Raw genomic sequence first — 14,454 nt, forward strand, 5'->3', positions numbered from 1 at the left:
TTACAACCGGCGCTTTTTCTTGCTCAAGGGGGGTTCTAAGAATTGGACCATGCGTCGAGTTCCGCGGAGGCAGAAACATTTTCTTCGTGGAGGCCATGTAAGCATTGAGTGATCGGGACGGCCAAAGCGCGCAAAGGCTTGCTGATTATCAAGCATTTCTTGCACGGATCTTGGGAAGCCGCCAACTTTCCGTCGAAAGGAGGAACTAGTAACTTCAATCGAAATTATCTCTTCCAGGCTTTTCACATGGAATGCGACTTTTTTGCGGTAATAACCGCACTCGTAGCAGCCGTCATCCTCTTCAAGAAGGCCAAGAGAATGACCCCGAGCAGTTTGAAATTGCCCCCCTGGGAATTCTTCGATCACTCTTCTGAGCACACTCCTAGGTTGTGAGTTTCTGCAGAGAACCGATCCCTGACAATAATACGATCCATTATTGAGGACTGGCTTTTGGTCGATTTCGAAGAAAAAACAGCCGGTAACCAAGACTGCACGGACTAAATCATCAGGCACATTGTATGTTGATTTTGCCAAGTCTACCAACTTGTCCACGTCGTCCAGTCTGGGAAGGGGGCAAGTGACAACATGATTTAGCCGATATATATCCTCCCTCAGGTGATCTGGTATATAGTTTAGTGCCTCATAGAAACCCTGCTCACCATCCATGGAGGGGGAAGACATAGCTGCCCGAAAGAGGCGAGGGACGGCTCCATCCTTAAAGATGTTCCCAGTATGATGACCGTCGCGGCCACAATCCGAAGTGGATCCGGTGCCTACCGATATGAGAAGATCATGTCTTCCCGCTGTGGGCCAGATAATAGCAGACTCCTTCAAGGCAATGGAAACAGGATTATTTGCACGCACGCCACCGTCCTGTAAAGGACCAAATCCAGGGAGAGTTTTAGTTTTGAAAAACCTAAATTCTTATTAACAAAGACGTGTTTTGTTCGATCAAATAAGCTCACCAAGGTGCCGCGACGCTACATCGAGCACTTGAGAATTGTTACATGTCAGCGCACCGATCAGAAACGGAAGAAAGAAAGAAGCAGCGGTGCAGGCTTCAAGAATTAAAAATTCCATAAAGAAAAGGAAAACTCACGCTTCCCAAAGGAAAGGGTCCTCGTTATGTTTCTGAGGTTTGAGGAATATATATGCTGCCTCAACCGGACGAGGCCCAACCCCCCTATAGTTTGCTATAACGCATGCTTTTCCATCGGATATTCGACTCGCAATGATAGCAACCCGACTGCTCGAGCCAGAAGTCGTACCAAAATCAAACATGCGCCGGTCTGAGCCCAACCCATCTTTGAGCACGTTGTCCAGATTTTTCCCATCGTATTGGCCATCCGCCAAGAGTCCCACGAAGCACTTTAGCCATTTTGGGCATTTGAACATTGATCTTTCCTGAAAAAGATTCAACTGGGAGCCAAAGGCCTTTCGAGCAAATTCTGGGAATTTGCGAAAACATTGTTCTACCGAAGATTCGTTGAAAATGATGTCCATGATATTCAGTCCCCCTGGGATCCAACATATTAGCGATTAGGGGCCTCGGCAGATCATGGTGAACCATTACAGGGTAGAACCAGTATCCAACGTACCAACACTTGTACCGGCGCAAAGATCAATTATTTGAGGCAGCGGTATCTCTTTTCCCAGCCTTTTCTCCAATGATTGTAATAATCCCAACTGAATTATCCCTCGGATTCCTCCGCCATCCAGGCTGAGAACGACAGGAGGCTTTGTGGGAGGGAGATGGCGAATTGATATTTGTAAACTTTGGCTGCACACTGGGCAATGGGGAATGTCAAAATGATATTCTGCGGTCTTACTTGGCAACCCGAATATAACTACACATGTATCGCAAATTGCATGATGACAAGGGAGCATATGCTCTGGCGATCGACATAGACATAGAAAGCATGAAATTGTCGAGTAAAGACCTTTCCATTTGTGATAAAAGTCGCTTAAAGCGGTTCTTCTGATACTTGCTGAATTTTGAGCAGGGCTCATTTCTCGGGAATTTCGACCCAATTGGGCCATTATGGAGCTGCAAAACAATGACGGGTCAAGCCCTGTACGTTTATTCCAAGCCTCCCAGCATTGGACTTTGTAAAGGTGGTCGAAGACATCTTCGTGACGGAAGCCTGGATTATTAACTTGTTAGTAGATAGTTCATCTATCAGGTGAAGTATGAAGTTGGTGCTCTTCGAGAGGTTTGTGAGTTATATTAATGATTCCTTACGATGCATCCCAGGGGGGTACGCGTTCATTAGCAGTGCGGAAGCAATAAAGGCATGAATAGCTTCAGCAGTGCAGCCCAAGTCATTTGCGTGGTCTAGAAAGCGCACCAAATGATCTGCGGAAATCCAGTTTAGCATGTGGCTTTCGCGCGCAAACTGGAGACAGTCCAAAGTCATTTTCCCCGGGCTTCCCATTTCCAGCTCAAGCGTTCGACTCCAGAGGGCGCACAAGTGTAGGCTGGAGAACGATATACCCTGCTGAATTCGCTCTGCGCGGGAAATTTGGACCTGATCGAGAACGACACGCCGTAAGGGCTCAAAAGCTGCCTTTGGGGATAGCATCAGACGGTGTCGAAGGTCTAGAAAAACGATTTCCAGCTTAGTATCTCCATTCAAATACTGCGAAAAGCATTTAGTAATGGTATCAGCGTCCGATTCTTCATTGCATGTGAGGGCAATGATAACGCGCGTTAAGCTGGGAGCTGATCGAGAGCCAATTTTGATGTTGGGACGTGGACCGTCAAGCAACTCCAGAACCTTTCGCATCTCTGAGGAAGTGTTTACAAAGAAGCATAGGACCTGTGCCCATGTGAAAATGGCACTCCTGATCACATGTTGCTTTATATCTGCTAGGGACGGCGTCTCCTTTTGAGATATATGGTATCGCTGAAATTTTTCCGTTGACCAGCGACATAATCTTGATTCACCTACTCCTGAATCATTGAATAAATTGCTTTCTGCAAAAAAGACTGGGTATTCAGTATTCGCGGTCTGTGTACTGATATGCAACCGAGTCAATCCAGCTGGCCCCCTCCGTGTTATGTTGTTATGAGGAAACAATGCTTGGAGTGCTTTGATCCTATTTCCATTACCTGCGAACCAGATCAGTGACGGGTATTGCGTTTCAGGGTGACTCAATCCCTCCACTAGCGTCTCCAGACGCCCTGTATCCACTAAGGTCCAGCCAGTAGCTTCTGGTACGAGATCAAGCCACACCGCCATTGGGATGATTTTATCTATTGCAGAATTGCACATTCGGGACACCAGTAGCTTTTATACGTAGCATTGCGGGAAATACGTGATTAAAAGTGTTGATTTTTGGCGCCCTCATTTTTGGAAAAACATGATTGATAGTTGATAGTTCAAGATTGAACTAGCGAAAGAAAAGAGGTGAAATTATGCTATTGCTACTGCGACAAGAAGTGCCTTTTTTGACCTGACTAATGAGATGTCTTCCACCACGAATCACAAAGCATCACAAAGCCTTTGATTCTTCAAGCAAGCATGATATCTCTATTTTGATGGGATAAAGCCTCACAAGTACTGTAATTACTATTACTTTTTGATCTAATAGCACCAAATTTGCCTCTGAAAGAGTGCTTAATGGCACTGCGATCCATGACCTTGGGGGGTACAATGTACTAGGTAAATGCACAATCTCGTCTTCGTATACAGAATGAATTTTTTTATTGTAAATATCAATTGATGATCAGGCCCTCAATTTGGCAAAGTTTCTGGAGACACCCATATACTCCACAATACAGAGATTTTTTGCTAACACATGTGTTTGTTTTTAGCCCGCATTTAGCGGTGGCTTGAATATGCTATGCATATGGCAAGAAGTCTCGTTTATATATCTATTCATTTCTCACTTGATCTACCAAATACTTTTGCAATGTTAATCTGGTGGTCGAAGCTTTCTCGGTTTTGGTTCAAGGTATGGCGAAGCAGGTCTGCCATCTCTTGCGGCAAGAGCTTTCAAGAAAGATGTAGCAGATGTGGACAAATAGATCTGGGCACATTATACACGCAGATGCTCAAAGAGGAAGCGCAGATGGATTTGAAGTATAATCTATGCGCTGGTGTGGCCAACTGGGTGCTCCTTGCGGGGTACCTTGTGGTTCCGGGCACTTTCACATCCTTGAAAGAATCCGATGAAGTTGAACTAACACTGCAGAAGAATGACGCAGGGCGTGTTCTCTTGAAAGCCATACAAAATCCCCCACTTTTAGTAATCGCCTGCATTTTCCTAGTGGCTGGGATTCTGATACTCGGGTGGCTCTCGGCCGTTTTCAAAGACAGCTATACGTGGCTGATTAATCGAATCTTCATGTAAGAGGCCCACCTTGGATGTGAGCAGTTGAAATTAATAAACATGCCAGGCCAGCTTGCCTGAACGCCGCAGCCGGATTGTTGACAACTGTAATCAATGTCTCAACCTCGCAATCTGGTGAATGTTCTGTGATGGCAATTATGACATTTCTCGTCACAGGAATCACCTTCCTTTCATTTCTCACCATCCTTGGCGTTTATAAATTTTGGAAATTGAGAAAGGTTATTGAGAATGACGAACTTCAGCATCTATCAAGTCTGCCAAAGCGGTTCCTTACAAGCATCAGGAGATTTTCGCTTACAAGAATATCTAAAAGCTCCTAAAACAGCGATAAAGGGTCTCGAATATATTTAGACTATGTTTATAGCTACTTTTAGTCTATATTTAAGAAGAGCAATGGAGCAACAGCTCATTCAGAGCAATTTAGGGCATTCTGTACTCTTCCAGCAATTAGAAAAAAAGTTATCTCCTTGACTATTTTTCTATCACTTGAGATCTTAGAGCCCACCAAGAGTGTGTACATGTAAAAATGTGTATATGGAAAAGCAAAGATGAATGAACATTACTGTATGTACAAACCATAGGCTGGCGACGACTTTCACCTCCCCGTGGTGCCGACTGGGAACCTGTGAATGCCTTGCCTGGAGGTATTTGCAAAACTAAGAAGACTCACTACCGGCCAACACTGTCCGCTAGCTAGGGCTACGGCTGGAGTAAGAGCTCAGGGGTCAGGGGCCCTGACCCCCTTGGAGTGCTCTCGGGCTGCTCTGCTGAAAGGAGGATATCGCTGGGTCTGAGGAAACAGAAACGACAGAGCCAAAAACAAAAACGCGAACGACACGGCACGACCCAGCATGCTTGAACCCCCACAGAGAACGACGAGGTACTTTGGTTAGTAGGAGGGACAACACTGTGTTGCTTGGCTGTTCTGGGTACAGAGAGGATACAACTGGACGAGCTCCTGTGAGACACGGTCAGCCTTGTCAGAACGATCTTGCAAGGTAGCGCGAAACAGAGTTGACAACCTGTGGGGCGCAGCATATAATGGAAGCGACGGAAGACTGGGTGGGCGGACTGCAGTTACGACACTTTCTAGGGCTCGAGAGGAGGGACGCGCGTGTCGGTCTACTGAGAGAATATGATTCTGAAGATGACCATCGAGGATGGAGTCTTTAGGGCGGCTATGGAAGTAGGCTTAAGGTGCAGACTGGTATTGACTTGCGGAACCTGCTGTGCCCCGCGAAGGATGCGGAAAAGGATCGAAGGGGACGTAAGGTGGAGGGTCTATGTAGGTAGACATGCTGCCATCTCTACAATGTATTATCCGACTTGCTTAGCTTAGGAATACAGATCAGTTCTTGACAACGCGGCAGAAACGGATCAGTGGGCATGCGGACAAGCTAAAGAAACCGTGGAGCACTTCCTCTTTCGATGTCGGAAGTGGACGGCGCACCGGACGGAACTACTACAATGTACCAACACCACCCCCCCCCGGGAGGAAATACGCCTTCCGATGATCGGAAGTGGACACCCAACTTAGAGGCGGCACCGTGTAGACATTGACATGGGCGGCCCATGGATATAGGGAGTGGTTTTATTGGGGTTGCCTCACAATGCCTGTAACCTCACCATGTCTGTAGTTAGCCTCACGTGATATCTACACCGACATTTCTGAGGGCCTCTTCCTCCTACAACTGCCTCACGAGAGTCAGTTGCTGGCCTCTGCGGGTAGCTCGTCATCTCTCACGCAGTCAAGTGTCAATTTTGTGTTTCACGTCCTTACCGACGGCTACAGCACCGATAAACCCTAAGGCCTGACTATATCCCCCTTCACCATGACGTTCAGCCAGTCTAGCAGTGTCACTCCCGCCCCGCTCGACTCCGCTTGGCCGCCGGCCCATATCTGGGAAACCATGGGTGCGGCCGACCGTGCCAGTTGGTTAGGACAGATACAGAGAGACAGGGCTAGGCGCCTTGAATTAGATGTCGCAGAGACCGATCTACGCCGCAGGAGGCCTCGTGCGGACCTACAAGATGACGATACTCCCGAGGAAAACCGTGAGCCACCCCCTGAAGTCAAACCACTCATCGACATATTTCCGGGTGTCTCCGCCGCCCTTCTTACGCGCGTCTTCGAGAGGAAGTTGAAGGCGACTGAACTCATACGCTTCAAAGAGAAGTCAGTCACCGAGCTGGATCAGGATGACAGAGTCTTCAAGATGACCGAGTCGGGAGGCACAGTAGGCTTCAAGAAGGCAACAGCGTCGCTTAGGGACTGGGGCCCTAACCCTCAAATATAGACGACCTGCTTTCTTGCCTATCTGGCCGTTGTGGGATATCTCTTCGGCGAGAAGCATCCTAAGGCAGTTCCCAACCTACTTATGTTTATGAGGCAGATCCTGGACTTCGCTCAGACTTATCAGTGGTCGGAAGCAGTTCTCCCACTTGCCCTTAATTTCCACCAATATATACTGGATAAAGGAGAGCTATCGACGGACAACTACCTGGTCATAGGCCCATTTCGCGAGAAATACCTCCGCCACAATCTCACCCTACCTGCGAAGTCACCAACAAACCCTCCAATCCGGCCTTGTCAAGCTAGGAATACTAGATCTTCGAATAATGAGTTAGAGATTTGCGACAAGTTCAATATAATAGGGTGCTCCTGGGAAGGCTGCAAGAGACGTCATGAGTGCACGGCATGCGGCCTCAGCGAACATGGCGCCTACTCCTGCCGCAAGAAGAAATAGCAAGTGATAGCACTTAGGAACTGCACTAGTGGCACCGATAGCGTTGTTCTTAATCCCTTCCCTCCAAGCCTCATACCGCAGGGGCAACCACCTAGACCCAACACTGCTGCTCAATACCCCGTTTTCAACCCAGAGCTCCCAAGGTTACAATCCTCTCCGTCACCACTGTACGCGAAAGGCTGGAGCAATCTCCTACGCTACTATCCAGGCGATCTCGGCTCCACCATCGCTGGCATCCTGACCTACGGTGTCTAGGTCGGCTATAGGGGCAATAGGCAGTTTCGCTACTCCTCTAACCACCACATACACGAACCCGGTATGATCACGGCCAAACTAGCAGAGGACCTTAACCTCGGTCGTGTTCGACTAGCCTCTAGGCCCTCCTTCGTTTCACCGCTTGGGTTAGTCCCTAAGCACGATGAGGGATGGCGCCGTATCCATGACCTATCTTGGCCCCCTGGACAGGGCCTTAACCAGGGCATACCCGACTCCTGGTTAGCTATCGAATATATGTCAATCGACAAGATCTATGAGCAAGTCATACAATCTAGCCCAGGTTGCACAATCATCAAGAGAGATATTAAGGACGCCTTCCGAATAGTCCCTGTTGCCGAGGATAACCAGTATCTCCTTGCCTTCCAGTGGAACGATTCCACTTATGTTGAATGCTGTCTCCCCTTTGGCCTCGTAACGGCTCCATTTCTCTTCAACCTCTTCGCCGAGGCACTCCATTGGATACTCCAATGCCTCCTACCTTTATTCTACATCAATCATTACCTAGACGACTTCATCGTAATTACCCAGTCTCCCTTAGTGCCCGACCCCACGGGTCCCTTCGACGAGGTTTATAACAGAGTCACCGACTACCTACGTATCCCTCGCAATACTAAAAAGGACCGGCAAGGAACCTGCGCTATAGTCCTAGGTATCTAGATCGACTCTATTATAATGGAAGCTCGTTTGCCACCAGAGAAGTTGTGCCGCGCCACATTGGACGCCGCAGCTGCCCTGAATGCGGCGAGTCTCTCCCTTAAGCAAATAGAGCGCCTTATAGGCTTACTAGCCTTCTGTTCAAGAGTTGTCCGGCTTGGAAGAACAAGGTTACAGTCCCTATACACCTTCTAAGCCTCTTTCCCATATGGGAGTAGCGCGCGCCGCCGTATCCCTTACGAGGTACGTGACGATTTGGAATGGTGGAGGGACTCCTTGTCTCTCTTCAACGGCGTACTCCTGATTGACCCCTGCCGCCGCACTATTACGCATCTCTATATAGATGCCTCTAGTATAGGCTAGGGGCTCTTCTTCTTCTCATCTAAGTCTACATCAGACTGCTGGCTAGCCCATTGTCACTAGCTTCATCAAAGCAATGCTACCACATTGGCCCTTGCTCAAGACGTATATGCGCACATTAATACTCACGAAGTAGACGCTATCCTATAAGGCTTCCTACTTTTCAGCCACTATTGGCTCCATCATACTCTCGTTATCCATATAGATAGCTCTATAGCGCACACGGGACTTAAGAAAGGCTTCCTTCATGGTCCGTCTAACGCACCTCTGAAGAGCCTACTTATCCTAGCGGCGGCGAGAGACATCCACATCGTGCCACACTGGCTCCCCTCCCGGGAAAATACATTAGTAGATACGCTCTTACGTAATAATCTTGAAGATATTGCTAACATTTGTCCCCACTGGCAGGACCTCTCGGTATTGAACCGCCCGCGTGGTTCTCTTCACGAGCTCCTCAGCTCAATATAGGCCACCTGAAACTGCTCTAGAACGGACTCAGCGCTAACACACGTTCCGTCTACCTCTCCGTTTAGCGTAATTACGAAAAGCACTGCGCGCTTCAGAATTTATCCGCATGGCCAGTTTCAAGATATTCATTGACCTTATGGCTAAGCGCACGACTCCTTGGTAACGCTAGTCAAAAGGCCGTCAAGCCTGACACCGCACTCGCCGACCTAGCAGCTCTCCGAGCCTACTATATCGACAATTTCCTTGACGATAAACTCTTTGATAACAAGCATTTCCGACGACTAATAGACGGCGCGAGAAGACTCAATCCCATAACAAAAGTACGGGTCAGAAAACCGATTTCGCGTGACACTATTACGAAACTATCCGCGGGCCTCGTCGCACTGCCGTTACGTCCCTTAGACATGACTACGAACCTCCTAGATGACCTAAACTTCGCAACCGCGTGTCGGGTAGCATTTGCTGGGTTCCTCCGCCTCGGAGAATTCACCTATAAGACTGAAGACCTTAGCACACGTTCTATCTTCTCCGCCACAAAGTTAACGCGCTCAGACGTCAGATTCTCGCCCTCGTTAGACCACGCGCAACTCACACTTAAGCGCAGTAAGACGGACCGCCGTCACGAAGGGGTGTAAATTATCCTTGCCAAGACGGGAGATGGCGCATGCCCAGTTGACGCGCTTCGGAAACTGCTACTTCTCGACCCCAGAGGGCCGGACGCCCCATTGTTCTCCTTCGGCAGAAGACCATTTAGCCGTAACAACTTCCTCTCGACCTTATCTACTAAGCTAAGAACACTTAGGATACCGACACACGGCTATTTAGGTCATAGCTTTCGGAAGGGTGCGGCTCAGCATGCGCACGATAGTGGGATACTCGACGACCAGATTCAGATGCTAGGGAGATGGACCTCGGAGGCGTTCAGGGTCTATTTTACGACGAACGCGTCAGTTCTGTACAAGCTCAACCACCAGTTCCAGACAGGCTCGCCCGCACCGCTGTCTCTGCTGCTTCCACCACCGTCCCCTCCACCATCCTAGTTTGGCCCGGGTCATTTGGGCCTATCTGACGCTACGGTCTACGACCGCAGCGATAGGTGACCTGTTGCGGCCAAACTAAACTCTTCTTGCTCTCCTTGACTGCGTGAGGTCACCAATAAAGGGAGTGGTTTTATTGGGGTTGCCTCACAATGCCTGTAACCTCACCATGTCTGTAGTTAGCCTCACGTGATATCTACACCGACATTTCTGAGGGCCTCTTCCTCCTACAACTGCCTCACGAGAGTCAGTTGCTGGCCTCTGCGGGTAGCTCGTCATCTCTCACGCAGTCAAGTGTCAATTTTGTCCCTCCCACCTTCCCTCTGTATATAGGATCCACTACAATACAGACACATTGCCTCCCTACAAGGGAGCGCGGACGGGCCTATCTGACGCTACGGTCTACGACCGCAGCGACAGGTGACCCGTTGCGGCCAAACTAAACTCTTCTTGCTCTCCTTGACTGCGTGAGGTCACCAATAAAAGGGGACTGAAAATCTGCCCATGGATGGTAATATATACATATATTACATATATTAATCGACATTTCCAAAAAATTTCATGGTAATTACATAAAAATCCAAAAATCTTGCCCATGGGCAGGAAAAAAGTGTCCATGGGCATGCCCATGTCAATGTCTAGCGGCACGGGCCTCAATATGTTTCGCCATCGCCACGGGGCCGACTCGAGGCCACCTAACCATGCCGACGAACATAAATCACCCCCCTTTCGCCGATCCGACCCACCAACCACCTCGTGTTACAGATGGTAGACGCGCTTCAACTGCCGAAAATAGGATGTTGAACACTTGGAGAAGCGCCTTCAAGCCAGCCTACTAACAAAATTCCTAACCCACGAGGATGCGCTGCGACACTGCTTGCTGGAAATGACGTATATGGCAAGGTTTTATGTATGGGCTCTAAGGAGACACAGTGCTGTATGTATTATGACATGTATAGTAGATCAGCGATAGTTGCCCTTTCGGCTTAGCCGCTGGGCGTTATTGAATTGTGTGTGTCTGTACAAATCATGTATCTCAAGCTGTAACTCCCATATATGGGCTCCTTTTTATTGACCGATTTTCCTTGATGTGGACAGGGCTGTAGTCTTGTGTTCAGCTGATGGAATTTCTAAATCGCTCGTTGCCTAAGGATCGGTTGCCTTCGGGCCGACGAATAAGAGAACCCGCAAGATTGCAACCATTAGGGAACTTCCTTGGAATTCTAAACTATAAATCCAAGTTCAAAATATTGTAATTCAAGGAATTGTACGTCTTCTCATTTTCTGTTCATTTAAGAGTCCCATCGTATACGTTGCATGAGACGATTCCAAATTTCGATGCGTCGCTCAGGAAAGCAAACAGCAGGCGGTTTTGGAATAACCAAACCAGGTGAAGAACTGGGCTCATAATCAGTCGGTGTCCTGTGAACCGCAGGCTGCGAGCGTGACCTCTGTAAAGGTTAGTCTTTACGGGGTATTTTCCGCGTATCACAAATCTTACTATTTCTTCCTTAGATGGAACAGGAACATTGGGGTGGGAATGGTATGTGTAGATCCTTCCATTTGGCATTTCCATGGTCAACCAGCTCCGAATAGCGTATAGTCTCCAAAAGTCATTATGGCGTCGGAGAAGATTGTTCCGACGCTTTCGCAGCTGTTCCTGCTTAACGCGGCTCATAACTGGAGCCATACATATAGCCCTCAAAGTCAAAGTAAAAGTCCAGCCGGTGAAGATATATTCTATGCAATTGAAGGCAAAAATAATAGGTCATTTGCAACAGGGATCGTCAGGCATAATAAATGGCGGTTTCGGTTAGACAGATTAACAAGCTCAGAAGTCCATCACAGGTCAAATGAGAAGCCTCACATTTTAATGGCCCATCAACCTAACGAAATCAACGTCCATCATTTTCATATCTTTCGTGACTGATCATCTCCTTTTGAACCCCATCTTAATCATAGTTCATTAAATGCCCCGATCATCTAGCAAAATCTGGAGACGTAAAACAATAATGGCCATTCTACAATATATGGTCATTGTCAAAATACAAAAATGCCCCTTAAAATTTCAAGAGATTTTTTTGTAAAGTTTCTACGGCCTACTTCATATAATTACGGTTCGTTTCTGAACCCTAAACCCAGTGGCTGGTTACATTTGCCCACCAATTTCTCTATTTCTATTTGACTAATTAACTATATCAAGTCCAAATCATCGAGATTTTTTCTATACAGCCATTTTTAAATTGCCTTGATCAACACATAAAGAGTGAATCTTTTCTGGCCCCGCCGCCAAGATTTCAACGTAGATCAATCATTAGACGGACCGCACAAATTTGAAGATCAGCTAATGCACACCTACTTTCAAATATCTAATCCTCCCTTGGGTAGAAGAATGCAGTCAGCTTCTATAGCAATCTATTAGGGTCTCTGATCTCATGCGGTAGGGAGTCCATTTGGGGTCTATGAGCTGGATAATCTTGGTCGCGTCGATTTCCCTTACCAGCTTATGCGGCATATGTTGGCTATCGCTCCTGAAAGGTGTATGTGGCTCGGAAAGCCTTAAAAGAGCACAAGCCGAGATCCAGTACATAATAGAAACTGCGAATAAATCAATTCTTTTGTCTTGTTTTTATTTACAGTACACAAACAAACGTCTGAGAAATCATGGAATGTAATGGCAATTGATCTACAGGACTTCTAGATTCCGTCATGGGCAACAAAAATGGAACACGACCTCAGATATTGCATTATTTGAATTCAATTCATATCGACTCATCTGCTCCTTTCTGGTGGCTCTTCGAAATTTCCGGACACTATATAATTCCACAGGCCATTGCAATTTAATTGAGTAATTTAGATCTTCTACGGCTTGGGGAATATTTTCAAATAAACAGACCGCAGATTATCGAGGGCCTGGTGGATGAGTCACGCATCAATCAAACGATGAGTGCAATGAATCCGTTCTGGACATACCTGTGACAGATCTTCTGGGCAAGCCAAGAAAACATTATATAGTTCGAGGCTGGACGGGCTCTAAACACCATATTCTTCAGTCTACACTTGCAGTCAAAGATGCTTAGTCGGCACTATCAGCGGAGTGGTGACGCAGATTCTTCCTACAATGGCACTACCCTCCGATCCAATGATTCCGATACTCTAGATCTCTCCTCGGATTACGAATCCGAGGATCTTCTGTCGGAAACGAGTGCGGACAGGGCATTTGTTGTTTCCGACACTGACGCGCTTTCATATAATTCCGACAGATCCTCTATGGAAGGAGAGGTCTCACGTGGCTTAGAAGAAGGGACTTTGGATGAGATTGAAGACGTGAGCTACTTCACGCATATAATGATGTCAATTCTCTAACAAATGATGGCAGCCATCACCTCTGGGAAAAAAGAAAGCGATTAAAGCAATCTCAAAGAGAACCGTCTTTTGCAATGGTCAGCCAGAAACGCATCTCCTAGTTCTTTGGTATTCCTGGGAGAAGAGCAGAAACCCTTCAGAGACCGAATGAGTGCGCAAGAATCCAAATACACCGCGAGTGACAGACGCGTTTTCGAAGTAACAGAGGCTTTTTTCAAATGCTGGGGAGAGTGGTACTGTATCACTTTTTTCACAATCGCGAAACTAGGGACAATTTTCCCGGTGTGCCAAGCTTTTGCCATGTTCATTGTGTGATAGATAAGGCGGCTACCTCACTCAGCTCTTTGTTAGCGCTCGTGCAGAATGTAATTTCCCTGGAAATACCTAGTTCCTAGTGGCTCCAGTTCCAGCACTGTGTACAAACTTTTGTACGGAATATCAGGAAAAATAAAGGGAGCGATTTTATTGGGGTTGCCTCACAATGCCTGTATCCTAACGTGATATCTATACCGACATTACTGAGGGCCTCCTCTTCGTACAACTGCCTCATCAGAGTCAGTTGTGGTTGGGCGTCTGCTTGAAGACCATGTGAAGAAGTTGAGCAGCCGTTTCCTTATTGGCAAGCTTAAACTGTATTTTTATCCGTGCGGCCAGGCCGAATGAGTGCTTCGTCCAAATGCTCGATGTGGTCGGCTGTCATAATGAGCACCCGGCCTTTTTGAGATGACACGCCATCAAGAACATTAATAAGGCCGGATAGGGTGACTCAAGTGCCTGAATTGCTCTCTTGATCTGCATCCGCGTCATCCCTTCGTCTCATCCCACCTCAGGAGCTTGCAGGGACAACAATTTCCCGTTTGTCTTGGTGCCTTTACCCGACACGTTGCATATTGGTACCATGGAGAACTAATGGCAAAGATGATGATCCTGAGCTGGACTGGAACGCGGCTTCAGCATGTCGTCAATGATGAGAATTCCGTCTTCTTTCATCAGAAGCGCGACCAAGCTCTGACCGTGCTTCGGTCCCACGGAGTTGTCCATGGCGACAACATATGGTGCAATATGTTGTGGGATATATTAAATGGCCGTTTAATTGTCGTTGACTTGGAAGATATGAAGTGGCTGAAACGCCCCCAGGCCCTTGAACCAACGTCTGGAAATGCACGGCATGGTCATCTCTCAAAGGCGGT

The 14,454-nt window shown here is 47.5% G+C and overlaps 6 protein-coding genes across 6 annotated transcripts; 4 read left to right on the top strand and 2 right to left on the bottom strand.

Moving 5' to 3' along the window:
* Nucleotides 1–1,080, bottom strand: N7498_001694 (Phospholipase patatin family protein; the record flags this gene model as incomplete). Its single annotated transcript, XM_058448756.1, has 2 exons — nucleotides 1–923; nucleotides 966–1,080. The coding sequence occupies 2 exons, from the start codon at nucleotides 1,078–1,080 to the stop codon at nucleotides 1–3; spliced, it is 1,038 nt and encodes a 345-aa protein (XP_058311100.1).
* A 15-nt stretch (nucleotides 1,081–1,095) lies between these two features.
* N7498_001695 (uncharacterized protein) lies at nucleotides 1,096–3,242 on the bottom strand (the record flags this gene model as incomplete). Its single annotated transcript, XM_058448757.1, has 3 exons — nucleotides 1,096–1,517; nucleotides 1,599–2,144; nucleotides 2,243–3,242. The coding sequence occupies 3 exons, from the start codon at nucleotides 3,240–3,242 to the stop codon at nucleotides 1,096–1,098; spliced, it is 1,968 nt and encodes a 655-aa protein (XP_058311101.1).
* Nucleotides 3,243–6,188: 2,946 nt separating this feature from the next.
* Nucleotides 6,189–6,653, top strand: N7498_001696 (uncharacterized protein; the record flags this gene model as incomplete). Its single annotated transcript, XM_058448758.1, has 1 exon — nucleotides 6,189–6,653. The coding sequence occupies one exon, from the start codon at nucleotides 6,189–6,191 to the stop codon at nucleotides 6,651–6,653; it is 465 nt and encodes a 154-aa protein (XP_058311102.1).
* Nucleotides 6,654–7,421: 768 nt separating this feature from the next.
* On the top strand, nucleotides 7,422–8,036 carry N7498_001697 (uncharacterized protein; the record flags this gene model as incomplete). Its single annotated transcript, XM_058448759.1, has 1 exon — nucleotides 7,422–8,036. The coding sequence occupies one exon, from the start codon at nucleotides 7,422–7,424 to the stop codon at nucleotides 8,034–8,036; it is 615 nt and encodes a 204-aa protein (XP_058311103.1).
* Nucleotides 8,037–9,265: 1,229 nt separating this feature from the next.
* On the top strand, nucleotides 9,266–9,901 carry N7498_001698 (uncharacterized protein; the record flags this gene model as incomplete). Its single annotated transcript, XM_058448760.1, has 2 exons — nucleotides 9,266–9,492; nucleotides 9,664–9,901. 2 exons carry the CDS (start codon nucleotides 9,266–9,268, stop codon nucleotides 9,899–9,901), a joined length of 465 nt encoding a protein of 154 aa, XP_058311104.1.
* Nucleotides 9,902–12,970: 3,069 nt separating this feature from the next.
* Nucleotides 12,971–13,415, top strand: N7498_001699 (uncharacterized protein; the record flags this gene model as incomplete). The annotated part of the gene is made up of 2 exons (XM_058448761.1): nucleotides 12,971–13,225; nucleotides 13,278–13,415. The coding sequence occupies 2 exons, from the start codon at nucleotides 12,971–12,973 to the stop codon at nucleotides 13,413–13,415; spliced, it is 393 nt and encodes a 130-aa protein (XP_058311105.1).
* Between the last annotated feature and the right edge of the window lie 1,039 nt (nucleotides 13,416–14,454).

Source organism: Penicillium cinerascens, assembly GCF_028974065.1.
Source record: "Penicillium cinerascens strain IBT 15544 chromosome Unknown contig_1_segment0_segment0, whole genome shotgun sequence".
In the NCBI taxonomy this organism is placed as follows: Eukaryota; Fungi; Ascomycota; class Eurotiomycetes; order Eurotiales; family Aspergillaceae; genus Penicillium; species Penicillium cinerascens.